The 12982-nt window shown below is 38.2% G+C and overlaps 1 protein-coding gene across 3 annotated transcripts in view; it reads right to left on the bottom strand.

The window, feature by feature from the left end:
• The window catches only part of RASGEF1A (RasGEF domain family member 1A), a 144634-nt gene that overhangs the window by 43669 nt on the left and 87983 nt on the right, over positions 1-12982 (bottom strand). For 2 of the 3 annotated variants that reach the window (XM_071749326.1, XM_071749327.1), the window contains exon 2: positions 8760-8874. In XM_071749326.1, the coding sequence (XP_071605427.1) occupies positions 8760-8801 (42 nt within the window). In that variant the 5' untranslated portion in view covers positions 8802-8874. Of the gene's footprint in view, positions 1-7064; positions 7253-8759; positions 8875-12982 lie in introns of those variants that run through there. The other variant, XM_071749330.1, reaches the window with a different exon arrangement.

Below are 12982 nucleotides of genomic sequence, written 5' to 3'. Positions count from 1 at the left end.
GAGGTTAAGGAGTCAAGGGTCAGGGCATTAATCAGTGACTGTGGTGCAGAAAAGAGTTGCTGAACGTGTGGTGAAACATGAGCTTGCTGTCATGGGAACAGAGTGGGAAAAGCAGCCTTCAGGAAGAGCAGCCTTGCCATACCAGCAGCAGGGAGGAGAGCCTGGATAAGGGCACCTGAAGCAGTGTTTTAATCATGATTTACATCCATGTTTTCAAGTGCTCTGTGTATATCTTTTTAATTTGTTTTTTGTTTTTTGAGGGGGGTGGTGGTGGTGGTGGTCCTGTATCCTTTAATAATTCAGTACTCTGCTAGAGTGTGTTTCCTAAAAATTAAGGTCAGTCACCAAGTGCCTCAATATTGGTCTGAATGGTGAGAAAGTACCAATTATATAGGGTAAACTCCACAACCCCCAAAAGTTTGAGATGCTATCTTTGCCCAGAGATAACTGAAGCTCCAAGTTCTTCCTTACTCAGCTTGCTGACAAGTTTCTTTTTGCACAACCAACCCTTTAAGAAAGGAGCTGCTAGCAGTGTTTGCAGCCTTCACACTGCAGTTCTGAGTTGCCATACAGGAAGGTGCTGAGCAAAATTAGTGCTCATCAGTTTGTTGTTGTTAATTACAAAAGAGAACTGCTTCATGCAGATTCTCCCTTTCTTTCATATATTCAGGCAGCCTGACTTCTATTTACTTTTTTTTTTCTTGTTTAATTTGTGACCAAAATGGGAAGATGATGCTTTTGTAAAAGAAATCCATTTATTTTAAGATACTATTTTTTGGTTCTGTAGAATATGCAGATCAACTCTCATGTTCTCATTCAAAGCAGAGACACTTTTTTCCTGGGTATTACCAGTCTGCAGGGAAAGCTATTGCACTTTAATATAATTCCTGAGCCATTAATCACACTGGCTATAGTTTTGCAAGAGGCAAAAGTTTAGCTGCTTACAGTCTGTTCTTTAAACTAAAGCTGTTTATTTACTGTGCATCCTCACTCCTCCCTGAAGACCTTCAGAAATGAAAAATGTAAGGGGATCTCAGTTCCTTCTCTCATTCAAAACACTGTTTTCAGAGTTTTTTGGGGGGCTTTTCTTTCTGTTGCAAAAGTAAGGTCAAATGATGTGGCAGAAGGCAATATAAATAAGGTACTCAAGCTAGAATCTGGTTATAATTTGGAAGCACTCGGTGCTGCCATCTGTTCTGTAGCCCTGTGGTGGGATGCCTGTTGCTGATGATAAACATGTACAGTTCCTGAAAGCAAATGAAATTTTGGCCAGACTATTCCTACTGTTCCTAGCCTGTATTTCCCTCAAATCTTGACCTTTGGTGGCTACAGTGTATGGATATGGCTTTCACAGATATATTTATTTTATTTTAAGACCTCTTTCTCATTAAAAATAAAAAGAAATTGAAGCTAACAGCAGAAAATCAGACTTATTTTCAATCTGTAATTTTTCACTGTCAGTTTCCTAACCTGTTTCTTTCCTCAGGGGACTTACATATATGATCTTCTAAATACAGAGGTAGGCAGTTTATCTCCTTCTATTTCTTTTCTTTTTAAGGGATTTGTTATATTTTCTACTGCCTGTGAGGCTTGAGCCCTAGAGATTTCAAGCTTCTTTCATCCTCCAAAATGTCAGCAATTTGATAGAAGTGGGTTCCTTTACTCTTCTTTTTATACAGTCTCCTGTACTCTTCAAACTTGACTCGCAAACTCTTCCCCTGCAGGTGAGAAGGAAGTGCAGGCAGGGGACACATTTATCCCTCAGATTCTCTGGCTCAGTCACCAGGAAGAGGAAAGCACCCTGGCAGAAGCAAGCTATGCATAATCCAAAAGAATGACATTTCTTTTGGCATTTCCACCCTCTTTCTGTGGCCTCCTTCTACGTTTGCAAAGCAGCATATTCACACAGCTGAGAGACAGCTTTAGGATGTCTGAACTTTCTGGTTTTGTAGTAGGAAGAAGCATTTGAAACCATCAAACCCAGCTAAGTTAAGGGCATTTTTGTTGCAGTCTGTGAGAACTCTCAGCCTTCTGATAATGTTTTTTCTTTTTGGGTTACAAAACCCAGCAGGTAACCGAGCTGGAGATGTGTAAAGGTGTGGGTGGCCCTAGTGTGTCTCCTCACTTAGACCTGAAGATGATGAGGGGTGAAGGGAAGCAGGGAGTGGGAACAAATCCTGTTCCTGCTAAGCCAACCCAGCAGTGGTAATGAAGAGGTCAGTAATTGATAGGAGTGTCATTAAGAATGCTCCAAAAGACAGCTGGGCTGCATGGCCAGCTCAGTGTGGAGAAGGGAGCAAGGCAGAGAGCAGGTAGATGCTGGAGGAACAGCAAGAGACACAGATAAGCAGGGAAAGCAGTGTGCATAAAGAGGGAATATAGAAAAGAGGATGAAGAGAGAGGAATGAAGAAGTGGGACAAGAGAGAGAAATGTGCAGTAATCTTTGACCTGAAAGCATTAAAGTGATTTAAAACTTGCCAGGCTTTCTCCAGATGTGGACTGTGTATTACTTCCTTTGAGAAAGAAAAAGTGCTTTCATTGTTAACGTGAATGAAGAATTTCAAGACAAATGTTCTCTTAGAATTGTGTGGTCTATTCTGGGCAAAAATAAATGGCCGTACTTAGAACAAAAATATCTTTTAATTCTTTTAATTGCATGTTATAATATTGAGGAATGGCCACCTTTGTGTCTGTGCTCAGGATGTCCCTATTCTGTAAACCATGAGGGGTGCAGCTGTTGTACTGCTTTTATCATCATGGTGTGAGCAAGGACCTAAGTGTAGGGTAATTAGAGAAAACTGTTTGACAATTCAGGAAAGGATCTTCTAAATATTTTTCTTTGGGAGTTGACCTGTACCCTTATAAGGAAAAATCTTCTAATTTTTGCTGGAACCTCCACCCCCTAAAAAAAACCCACATAAGAAATGAATCCACTATTCCAGGACAATCATCAGAAGATTGGTTCTTCAACATTCTCAAGGTGCAAACCATAGTTTTGGGATGTAAAAGCTGTTATTGAATCTTAATTAAAGTCTGCACAGTAATAACCTACAGGCAAGAGTCTGCAAAGCATGAAGATACATTGTTTGAGTTTCTTGGAGCCTGGAGTAATCTTTATGGCTATAGATAGATGAATCTTTCTATTTAAGTATCCTAGAGCGTATTTAACACAGATTTAATTAAAGTGAATCCATAATCAATCCTTGTTCTTTCCCTGCTCCCCCTTCATTTGTAAAGGGATGTTAATTATCTTGCCAATTCTTTCAGTAATATACAAAAACTTTCTATAAAAAAAAGCTGGGTCAATATTAAGAGAAATTCTACTCTTTTTTTCTAAGTGAAAAAAAAACCATGGCTGGTTTAAGAGCAAGGTGAAAGTGGATTTAATACTGAAAAAAAGTTTAGCAGTTGTGAATGGGATCAAAGGGGTAACCTGGAATGTGCATTTTCATAGGTACATAGGAAATAACATTTTTACATAGCAGAAAATTCCAGATCCACCACCCTTATGGTTTTTCTTACGCTCACAGAAATAAAATAAAGAGAGGAGCAGGCTCTAGATGGGATCCTGTATTATGCTAAACTGGAATGAAATATGCAATTCTTGTTCTGCTTCATGTTGCTTTATCCACTGAGGCATACAAGAAGCTGATGTCTGAGGAGAGCTTGTGGTTCCCAGGCTCTCACAGTGTGTGTCACCTTGTCTCCAGTGGTGTCACTGCCTGTGGCAGATGTACTACGATTTCCATACTGCAAATGGGAATGTTTCTTTTACTTACAGGATGCTAATTGCTTAGCTGTCGTATTTTCCTAAGGTGTGTGAAGTTGAGGAGGAGGAGGAGGGAACACTTGTAAGAAAGGAAAAATCAAATCAATAGTTTTGGTGCTGTCAGAGGGAGTGGGTGTTGTGTGTGGGAGGTAGTGGCACAGAGAAAAGGGGTGACATTTACTCAACTTATTGCTCAGGCTTCTTGTAGTTCAGTTATGCCTACTTGTGGTATTTGTAGAGTAGCCCATGTGTGAGAGGAAAAAAAGGACCTTATACATAAAAAGGAAAAAAAAAATCTCTATCCTCTGTTCTTTCTAAATCTAAAAAGGTATTTAGAAATTCAGAGTTGTTCTTTGTGCCTTCAGAACTGTCAAATCTGTCACATACAAAGGCTCCATCACTGAAGGACTTGTATTCTATTAAAGTTAATACCCATAAGTAAAGCCAGTTGAAAATGTAAGAACAGGTATTTAGTTGTATTTAGCTATTAACTGCTGTGATTAGCTGAATGCCATATGGCTCAGTTGCACCATTTCTAAAACTAAAGTGCAGAAGGCAAGTGATCCAAGGCTTCCCAGGGAGCAGATCTACCTGCTCTTTATTTATTCTTTAAATCTCTGGTGGGTGAAATGAGCTAGGCAGCACTTTGACCATGTTGTTATTTACCAGTGAAAGAAATTAATATATTTGGTGTATTATTTTCATGCTATTAAGCTTCCAAAGGTTAACTACTATGAAGAAGATAATGTAATATTTAGCCACCAAGTTTGGGATTAATGGATCAAGATGCACAATTAGCAAAATTCCCCACTTGTCACATCTGTGTGAGTCCCATGAGTTATCACCATCTTGAGCATCCCTATTTTTACAGTCACTTTCAATTTTGTTTCCTACTCTGCAGAATTTCCCAGGAGATGTGCTGGGGCAGTAGGAGGCCAAAGAAGGACTTCAGACCTAATCTAATCAATATTGTGACAGACCTAATGAAAGAAGCTATGTCACCTTGGAATACCTTTTATCAGTTCTGCTCCTAATGGGATGTGGCAGGGGGGTTGATCTGTGTCTCCTTAGGACAGGAGAGAAGTTGTGCAAGGTCTTGTGCAAGGATGGCTATGTGAGAAAGGGTAATTGAACTCCATGACAAGAGCAGCCAAAGGTTGGAACTAGAGGTCCTTACACGTCAAATACCAGTTAGCTATTTTAATAACCTTCTTGCTGAAGTAAGGTGCTAAGACATTTTTTACATTTTGAGTTCCTTTACCATGTCATCTCTATGAAAAAAGGTGGTAAATTCTTCTGTGTCAGTGGGAAGGTTCTGAACTTGGTTTCACTAATTAGAAAGTAATAATCACTGGCTTTATATGAACTTCAAGCAAAGCATTTTCACCTCCATCCTCTGCAAAGGTTTTACATTTTGTTTTGAAGTGCCCCCTTTTGCAATCACACACAACTAGATCACTGGTTCCACCAGTACATGGCATTTTTATCAGACTAAAGTCAATCACTTTTATTTCTTTTGTCCTGTAATTTGCTTCCTTGGTACTTTTTTTGTACTAAATTTAGCTTCTGCCGTGGTCATCTCCACTGAAGCATCCTGGTGCACAGTCTCAAATTTCTGTGCCATTATACTACTGAGGTGGCAGCTTTGCTAAAAATCCTTTTTATGATAACCTCATTTTCTGTACCCAGGATTGCATGTATTCTGTCACCTATTCTAATAATTCTAGTTTCTCTGCCCAGCTAGGTTAATCAAGACCATGTCTGGGTCTCAGCTGTTGTCTTTATAGTTTCTCTGTCCTTCAGTGTTGTCCACATTCTGTGATGGTTCCTCTCCCAGGTTGTTTGCAATGCATTTGCTTGCTCTGTCCATTTACCCTGAACTTTCCACATCAGGAAAAATGGTAATTACTGTCAAAATGTTCTCATGCATAGAAATTCTAAGAACACGTAGAGGTAGTACTATCATTTGGATATCTGGAAAAATTGTATTACTTGTCCTTTAAGACCAGGTTGTTTCTGAATCCCATTTTCAATTACTGAAATTTTCTATGTAAAGATTTCCACAAATTGCCTTGATACGTAAACAGTGGAACAAAGCTGCCTTATATTTTTTACTAATCCTGCATTCATTCCACAGAGTATTTTTACTTTCCTTAATATGAAACAAAACCCTCCTCTCACCTTCTTTATGTAATCAATGCAGTAAGAATTATGGACACGACAGCCAAATCCAGCTTCTAAATCCCAGGCATAGTAGCTATGTGCTATTGCTCAGAGTTTCTTTCTAATAAGCTGTAAGCAGCACAATATCTTGTTAGTTAATTTGGAAATCGTTTCTCCAGGGACTGCATGGCTTATGTGCATCAGGTCCCTACCAATCCTCTTAAAGCTTAAATACACCAGATTGAGGAACTCAGTGCTGCTTTGGATCTTATTTGCTGCAGCAGAAACATTAATTCCCCTGTAAAGTACCAGGATGGCATTTTTGTACTGAGCAGAAATTATAGTGAGAGCATTCCTGAACCGAATTTTCTGGAGATGGTGAATCCCTCGTGTCTGAATATGAGTTCTCCCTTTCTAATTGTTTTTATTTGTAATACACCAAAGCCTGCTATTTCTTAATCTTACAGAAATCTCTTTTATTCTGTTCCATGAGCTATTTGTTAGGCACGATTAGTCGCAATTGATGCAACAGTTAATGCAAGTAATACAACAACAGATGCTCAGTTACTCTTGAAATGTCAGGTTTGGTATTACTTGATGGTTGTTTCATTAATTAACTTGGAAAAGACAGGAGTGAGAATGAAAGCTTTGAGACAAAATACCTATCTTTGACTCAAACATCCAAAAGACAAATTCAAACATCCCTGGAAAGCTGAACTTTGATTCTGTGTTTAGAGCTTTTCAGTGTACTACATCCCTTGAAACCTGCCTGCACATTACTGAAACCATCTCACTTGGTGCACATTCATTCAAATCAACATTTCTGTATTCTGCTTGAGGAAAACAATAAATCATGCTTTTAATGAAAATTTCATGGCATAAAATACCAACTTCTGTTTCCATTTCTTCACAACAGCATTGTTATCTCTGTAACAAAGTTTTAAGTTATTTTGACTCCAACCTGCATGGCTCGAGGTCTCTTGATGGCTGAACTCTGCCATCACTGCAGTAGCAATGCCCAGCCCAGAGATGCTCTCTCTGTCCTTTCCCTAGAGGCTCATATGCTGCTTAAAACACCACCAGAACTTCAGAACAAATAGTATAGAGCACACAGCACTGTGCAAAACTTACCCTGGTCTCAAGGACCATGTCTTCTCACAGCTGGGGCACGTCCTAAGGTCTGTCCCTTGCCTTCTGCTTCACCTCTGTCTCATGGCCAGGCAAAGGGTGCTGGGGGCTGTGGTGTGAACCCTGGGCTTCCCATTACAAATGTACCCCCCAAAACTGAAAGTGCTCTGGAGGGTAGCAGACAAGAGGAAGTTCTGAGTCTCAGCTTTCTCCTACGTAAGTGTCATGTGGCGGGCTGCTGGGGAGTGACTGGGAACTTCCACTTCTGTCCCTGAGCTGCAGCAAAACCAAAGCTGTTCTTATAGGGTCACAGGAACTGGTCTGCCAGTTAAAACCAGTGTAGAGATGCTACCAGGGAAAGGAAGCAGGATTTGAACATGCGTTTGCTAACTGACTTCTTTCTTTTATCATTGTTAATAAAATTTATCCAGAACTCTGGTTTTGCTTTGGCATACTTTTAAATGTGCTAATTTGAGTATCTGGTGGGTTTTGTTTGTTTTTTTTTTTAATATAAAATTCTTACAAACATATCTATAAAGTGTTTACAATGTTTTCTATGGAAATCTGACAGCTGGGAAAAACCACTATGGAATTAAACTCTTGGCTGCTTTTCATTTTAATCAGTTTTCATTTGACCACTCTTTGTACTTGATTTTAGCACAGTTATGTCCACAGTGTACCAAACATTCTTCAGGAGCTCAGATAAATAATGCAGAAAGACTACTAGCTGTACCCTGGTTGGACACCTGAATGGTTTTCCTGAATGGTGCTATAGTCTTGTGAAGTAAAGTAATAATAATAATAAGGAATTATCTCTATTCCATGTGTGTCTACAGCATGGTATCTTTCAAGCAGAGACAAATCATGTAATAGCAAAAGTTTTCTATGTAGATAATGTTGGTTTGTAGCTAATGAAGATGATGTCTTTTGTTTTATTTTTTGTACTGTTTTTTTTTCTAAAGGTATGGAAATGTACCCAAGGATGTAGAAGTAAGGACACTAGGGAAACTGGACAATTGCCACAGGAAATGAGAGAGAAAGCACAAAGGTGGTTGCAAAAGGCAGTGACAAACCTTTATGGAAATGCAGCTGGAAATTCTATAGAGGAAATTGGGAGGAAGAGTTTAGAAAGGGAAGGTAACAAGATGGGAATGTGGTTATGTACTAATGGAATATGTTGGGAAGAGCTTAGTCCAATCCATTTAATTTCATCTTGCATGGGGCATGGTATCTGAGATGAACAATAGAAATAGGTAAGAAGGATTTGACTTGTGATGTGTGGGTTTTTTAGAAGAGATCTGAGAAGTAGATGCTGGACAACTGGATGGTTGAGGTACACAGGAGTTCCTTAGAGATTTGTCTGAAGTGATGGAAGGGAAGAATGGGGGCTAGAGGAGAGAGTAAGGGGGTATTTGAAAGCAAATATCAGTGATATTTAATTTTATTATGAACTGTTAATACTGTTCAGGGCCTTTGCCTGCATTTCCTGTAGCACAACTGGGCTTTAAATAGTTCCAAGATTCTTTCTCCTGCACCTGCTTGCAGTCTTCTAATGTCTGAGTTATTTTTTATTCAAGTCCAAGGCTGCCCGGTGTGATTTGTGAACAGTATAGATCTCTAACTAGAAATTATCCTCCACCAGTGCTTTAAAATAAGAAACTTTGACGTAAGAATCACAAAAAGTAAAATAATACTCACTTTGCATTTCTTTACAGCAGCATTACACAGTGGTTCTGCCATCCAGCCTTTCCCAGTGGGTGGACTTCCAGCTATTTCACTCTATGATTTTTGTCATGAGTCTTGCCTCCTTCCCCTTAAAATGAGGCGTGCAATGGATTACTATTCAGAACAGGTTTTATCCACTGAAAAGGCATTGTAGTATCAGAATAAAGACTGACATGCATAGTTTTAGAGATGGGTGGGTCAGAAGAAGAAGGAAATAGCCCAAATTAAAGTATTGCAGAAAAGGGGAAAAGGCAGAATTTTAACTACAGGATGCCAAGAGAAAAGGCAATTAGACAGGAATTGTAAGGGTCAAACCCTTCTACCCCAAATGGTCATTAAGAAGCAATATCTAGTAAAATCTAAATATTTACATTGTTAAATTGAGTGGTTATTAAACTGCATGCTGAAAAATGTCTAACAAAAGCCTTGGAGGGCTTTATTCCTTAGTGCAGTTATGGTGATAGAAGAAGTAATAAATCTTCTCTTCTTGAGAAGGACTATGGCAGCAGAAGAAAGTGACAGCACAATCATATCTCATCAGAATGGCAGATAAATCAACTGCATGTGTTTAATAAGCTGTATTAAATATGACATAAAAATAAAGAATATAGAGAAACTGGCAACCATTCTGTTGTAAACTAACATAAAATAGACTGAAGGTAATCCAAGTTTGAGCTGTTTCAAGACATGTAGTTATGATAAACAGAGAGATAAGTTACCACAGACCAACTTCAAAACAGTCTTGTGTAGGTTTTCAGTAGAACTTGGGGTTTTTTTTCAGTTTATTTTTCTACAGGAAATTCACTGCTGCTGCATTACTAAACTGAACTGATGTTGTGATTAGTACCACTGAGTTCAGTGAAGGTGTTTATAGTTTCAGTGCTTTTTTTTTTTTTAAAAAAAAGTGAAACTAAACTAGAGCTGTGCTGGCTGGCATGAGCCACATTGGCCTGTTGCAGCTGAAGCTCCCTTCCTTCACTGATGGCACCTGAGTAATTTTTCTCTGAGAAAGTATTTCTTTAGCACTCAGATCTCTATCTTTTTCAAATTCAAATTGCTTGCTGGAATAAAGTAGTTGAGTAGCTTGTCTGATGATTGGACTACTCATGCAAAACTCATTTCCCTTGAAAAAACCCCCACTCATTTGCCCAAAACTCAGTTTGAGACTAAATGTGTAAATATTGTTCAGCATTTTGCAATAAGTAAGTTAACTGTTATGAAAGTGGTAATGACTTCATGACCATGAGGAATAAAGGACTAAACACTTCATATAATTGCCCCTTTAAGTCTGAATTTTCCAAGGTGGGTCAATGGGTTATGTTTTTGGGTAGTGCTTTATCAATCTCATAGTTTAAACTAACTTTTAAAAAACTTCTAGGGCTCTTAGAAGTCTAAATTGATCTATGGGTTACTTTGAAGTAACTGTTCTCAAAGCAAAATCTGATTTTTTTGTTTCTTAGTATACAAATATATAGGAAATACAGGAAGCAAGCCAGAAATGTCTAGCATGCAATTTTCAGTTGGGTGTACATTGTTCTGTTACTTTCATATGATAGAGGGTTTTCTGGTGGGAATAATACCAATGAAGAAATTCTGTTTCACTTCCATGCTAACAGCTGCAGATTTGTCCTGGAACTGAAAATGTTGTTTTGTTTTTATTTTTTTCCTTTTTTTAATTTTTTTTTTAAAAATCAACTATAAATATTTTTACATGAATAAATTAATCTCCTGATTCAGGAGAGCTTCTCTAATGTCTCCAAGGATGAAGATAACATCTGTATAAATAATTCAGACCTTATGGCAGGCCTCTCAAACTTTGCTGCAGATTCCATCAAAACCTGAGGCAGAAGGAGCACAGAAGTTGTGTTTAGGCTGTGTTATTAGTAAATGTGGTAACCAGGAAACCACATATGTTTATGCATCTTCCTTGTGAATGTTTCTTTTTTTCAGTAAAGCATATCAGGTGCAATCAACACTTTGTCACTTCTTATTCTGCTTCTCTCAACCACATTCGAAAAGCCTGAATGGGCTGGGTTTAGACAGAAGCCACATGTTTCCATGTGGGGTTAAACTAGGCTGTGACATCAAAAAACCCCCCAAAAAACTGTAGGCAGCCTGCTTCCCTTTTTGTAAAGAGAAGAGCTTCTTGCTAGCACGGATACTGCAATACAGCCCTGAGTAGGTGAAGTGGAAACTCCCATCCCCTTCAACATTTTATGCACTGGAAACTACAGCAAGTGTAGAAGTGAAATGATGTGTTGTTTTTTTGAGAAGTGGGAAACTAGTGTGGGAGTAAAAAGTTTTTTTTTTTCTTTCTTTTCTTTATTTTTTTTCTTTTTTTTCTTTTTTTCTTTTTTTTTTTTTTTTTTTTTTTTTTTTTTTTTTTTTTTTTTTTTTTTTTTTTTTTTTTTTTTTTTCACTATCCACCTGGTTACTTGTATGTAATGGTTTGGAGGAAAAGACCAAAGCCAGCTAATAAAATCCCAAAGGAATCACTGAAATTTGGGGGATATTTTTTCAGAAGTTGGTATTAGAGAATATATAGCTTCTATTAGAGAATGTATTTGGTAGTAGAGAACACAGTAGTTATGTCTCTTCTGCAGCATCTTCCTTGTTATTATGATAACATTAAAATAGTGCTCTGAATATAGTTTTTAAATATGTAAGTGCTGTTGTTGAGGGCAAACAGTTGTGATTGTTCCTAATATCAAAGACCCCTACATGCTACAGCCTGAAAATTAGATTTACTGCACTTCCTAAAAAAAAAGCTCTGAGTTCTGTTGAACAAAAAATGTGTCTTACTGGGTAGATTGTGATAATATTTCCAACTGCCAACACAGGCATAGTTTTCTTTGGAAGTCACTGACTTTGGGAGGAGACACTTAATTTTCCCTCCCTTTTTGACATATGAAGATTGGCTCCAAGTGTCCATTCCTGAGTGATATTACTGCAGCTGAATTTTGATGGAGTACTATCCCCAAGCAATGCCAAAACTGCTGCAACTTATGAATATGGACTTAGTTCTGTTATTTTTGTGCATGGTACTTTTATTTACTTTTATTTGGACTTGCATTTTGTTATGGTGTTAGATGATACCTTGGAGTCTGCTCTTGCTTGGTGTCTTGTCATTGTTCTTTGGTGCCATTGATTCTACAGTTAGCAAAATTGAACTTTAGAAGAGGAAGGTGGGAAATCCAGAGAGCTTATTAGCTTTTAAAATTATTATTTCCAGTTAGTTCAGGACCATGAGCAGTTGGTTATAAAAAGATAAATTGTTTGGTGGGGTGGCAGCTGTCACAGTGAGAGTCCTGCTGTGAGGAAATACTGGCCTAGAACAGGGAGCTGGTTCTAGCTTTTCCCTGTTTTTTGCCAAAAGGTAGAAGATGCTCTTCATAAGAGAGGAAATTCTGTATTCTGTTACAGGATAAGAGCAACTTGACCTGAAAGGAGTTGTTGTTAATCCATTATTCTATTACTCTACTCTAGCAAGGGGTTTGCAAGGATTGTGGGGACCAAGCATTTGATGTTGAAACTTTTACTTTTAATGTAAACTTGGAATAGTGAAAGAGAATTGTCATGAATTTTTTCAATCTGCAGGCATGTTGGATTTTTTTATTTTAAATCCTTTATTGAATAGTGCAGATTTTGAGGAAATAGCTCCCTGAACTATTTCTCATATATTGTGAATAAAACTGTGTTCCCTTTCAGTTTTATTTAAAGTAGTAAAAGAGGAAGCACGCTAAAAAAAGACCCAGAATATCATTGCATGATGTCTGATTTGTGGCTTTCTGGAGATTGTCTCTCATTGCTCTTCTTGCTTGAGAGTGTTGGAGAGAAGGAGAAACTTTGTGTTTGAAACTGGCTTTGGTGTCTGAAAGAAAGTCTCTTCCTTTTCCTGATGATCGTGACAACAGGATGGAAACTTTGAACACACAATAAACTCAGAAGTGTAGTAGGAAAACAAATAGATTACGACTGATGCTATCTTAGATTTTTGCCTTTAAAATGAGATCAGTTTCCCTATTGCTGTGCCTGTTATGCTGCTTATAGGCTAATGGCTAGCAAAGGGAAGTGGAAATTCATGATTCCTTACAAGTCTCCAAGGGCTCATCTGCAGTGGGAGGTGGAGAATCACACAGATGTCCCAAACCCTGCTCCTTGGAGTCAGTGCCTGCATACACTGCAGATCAGTGCTG

This window comes from Heliangelus exortis, chromosome 7 (genome assembly GCF_036169615.1).
Source record: "Heliangelus exortis chromosome 7, bHelExo1.hap1, whole genome shotgun sequence".
NCBI classification, from domain to species: domain Eukaryota; kingdom Metazoa; phylum Chordata; class Aves; order Apodiformes; family Trochilidae; genus Heliangelus; species Heliangelus exortis.
The sequence above is the reverse complement of the archived record's forward strand: the minus strand, read 5'-3'. Positions and strand labels throughout refer to the sequence as shown.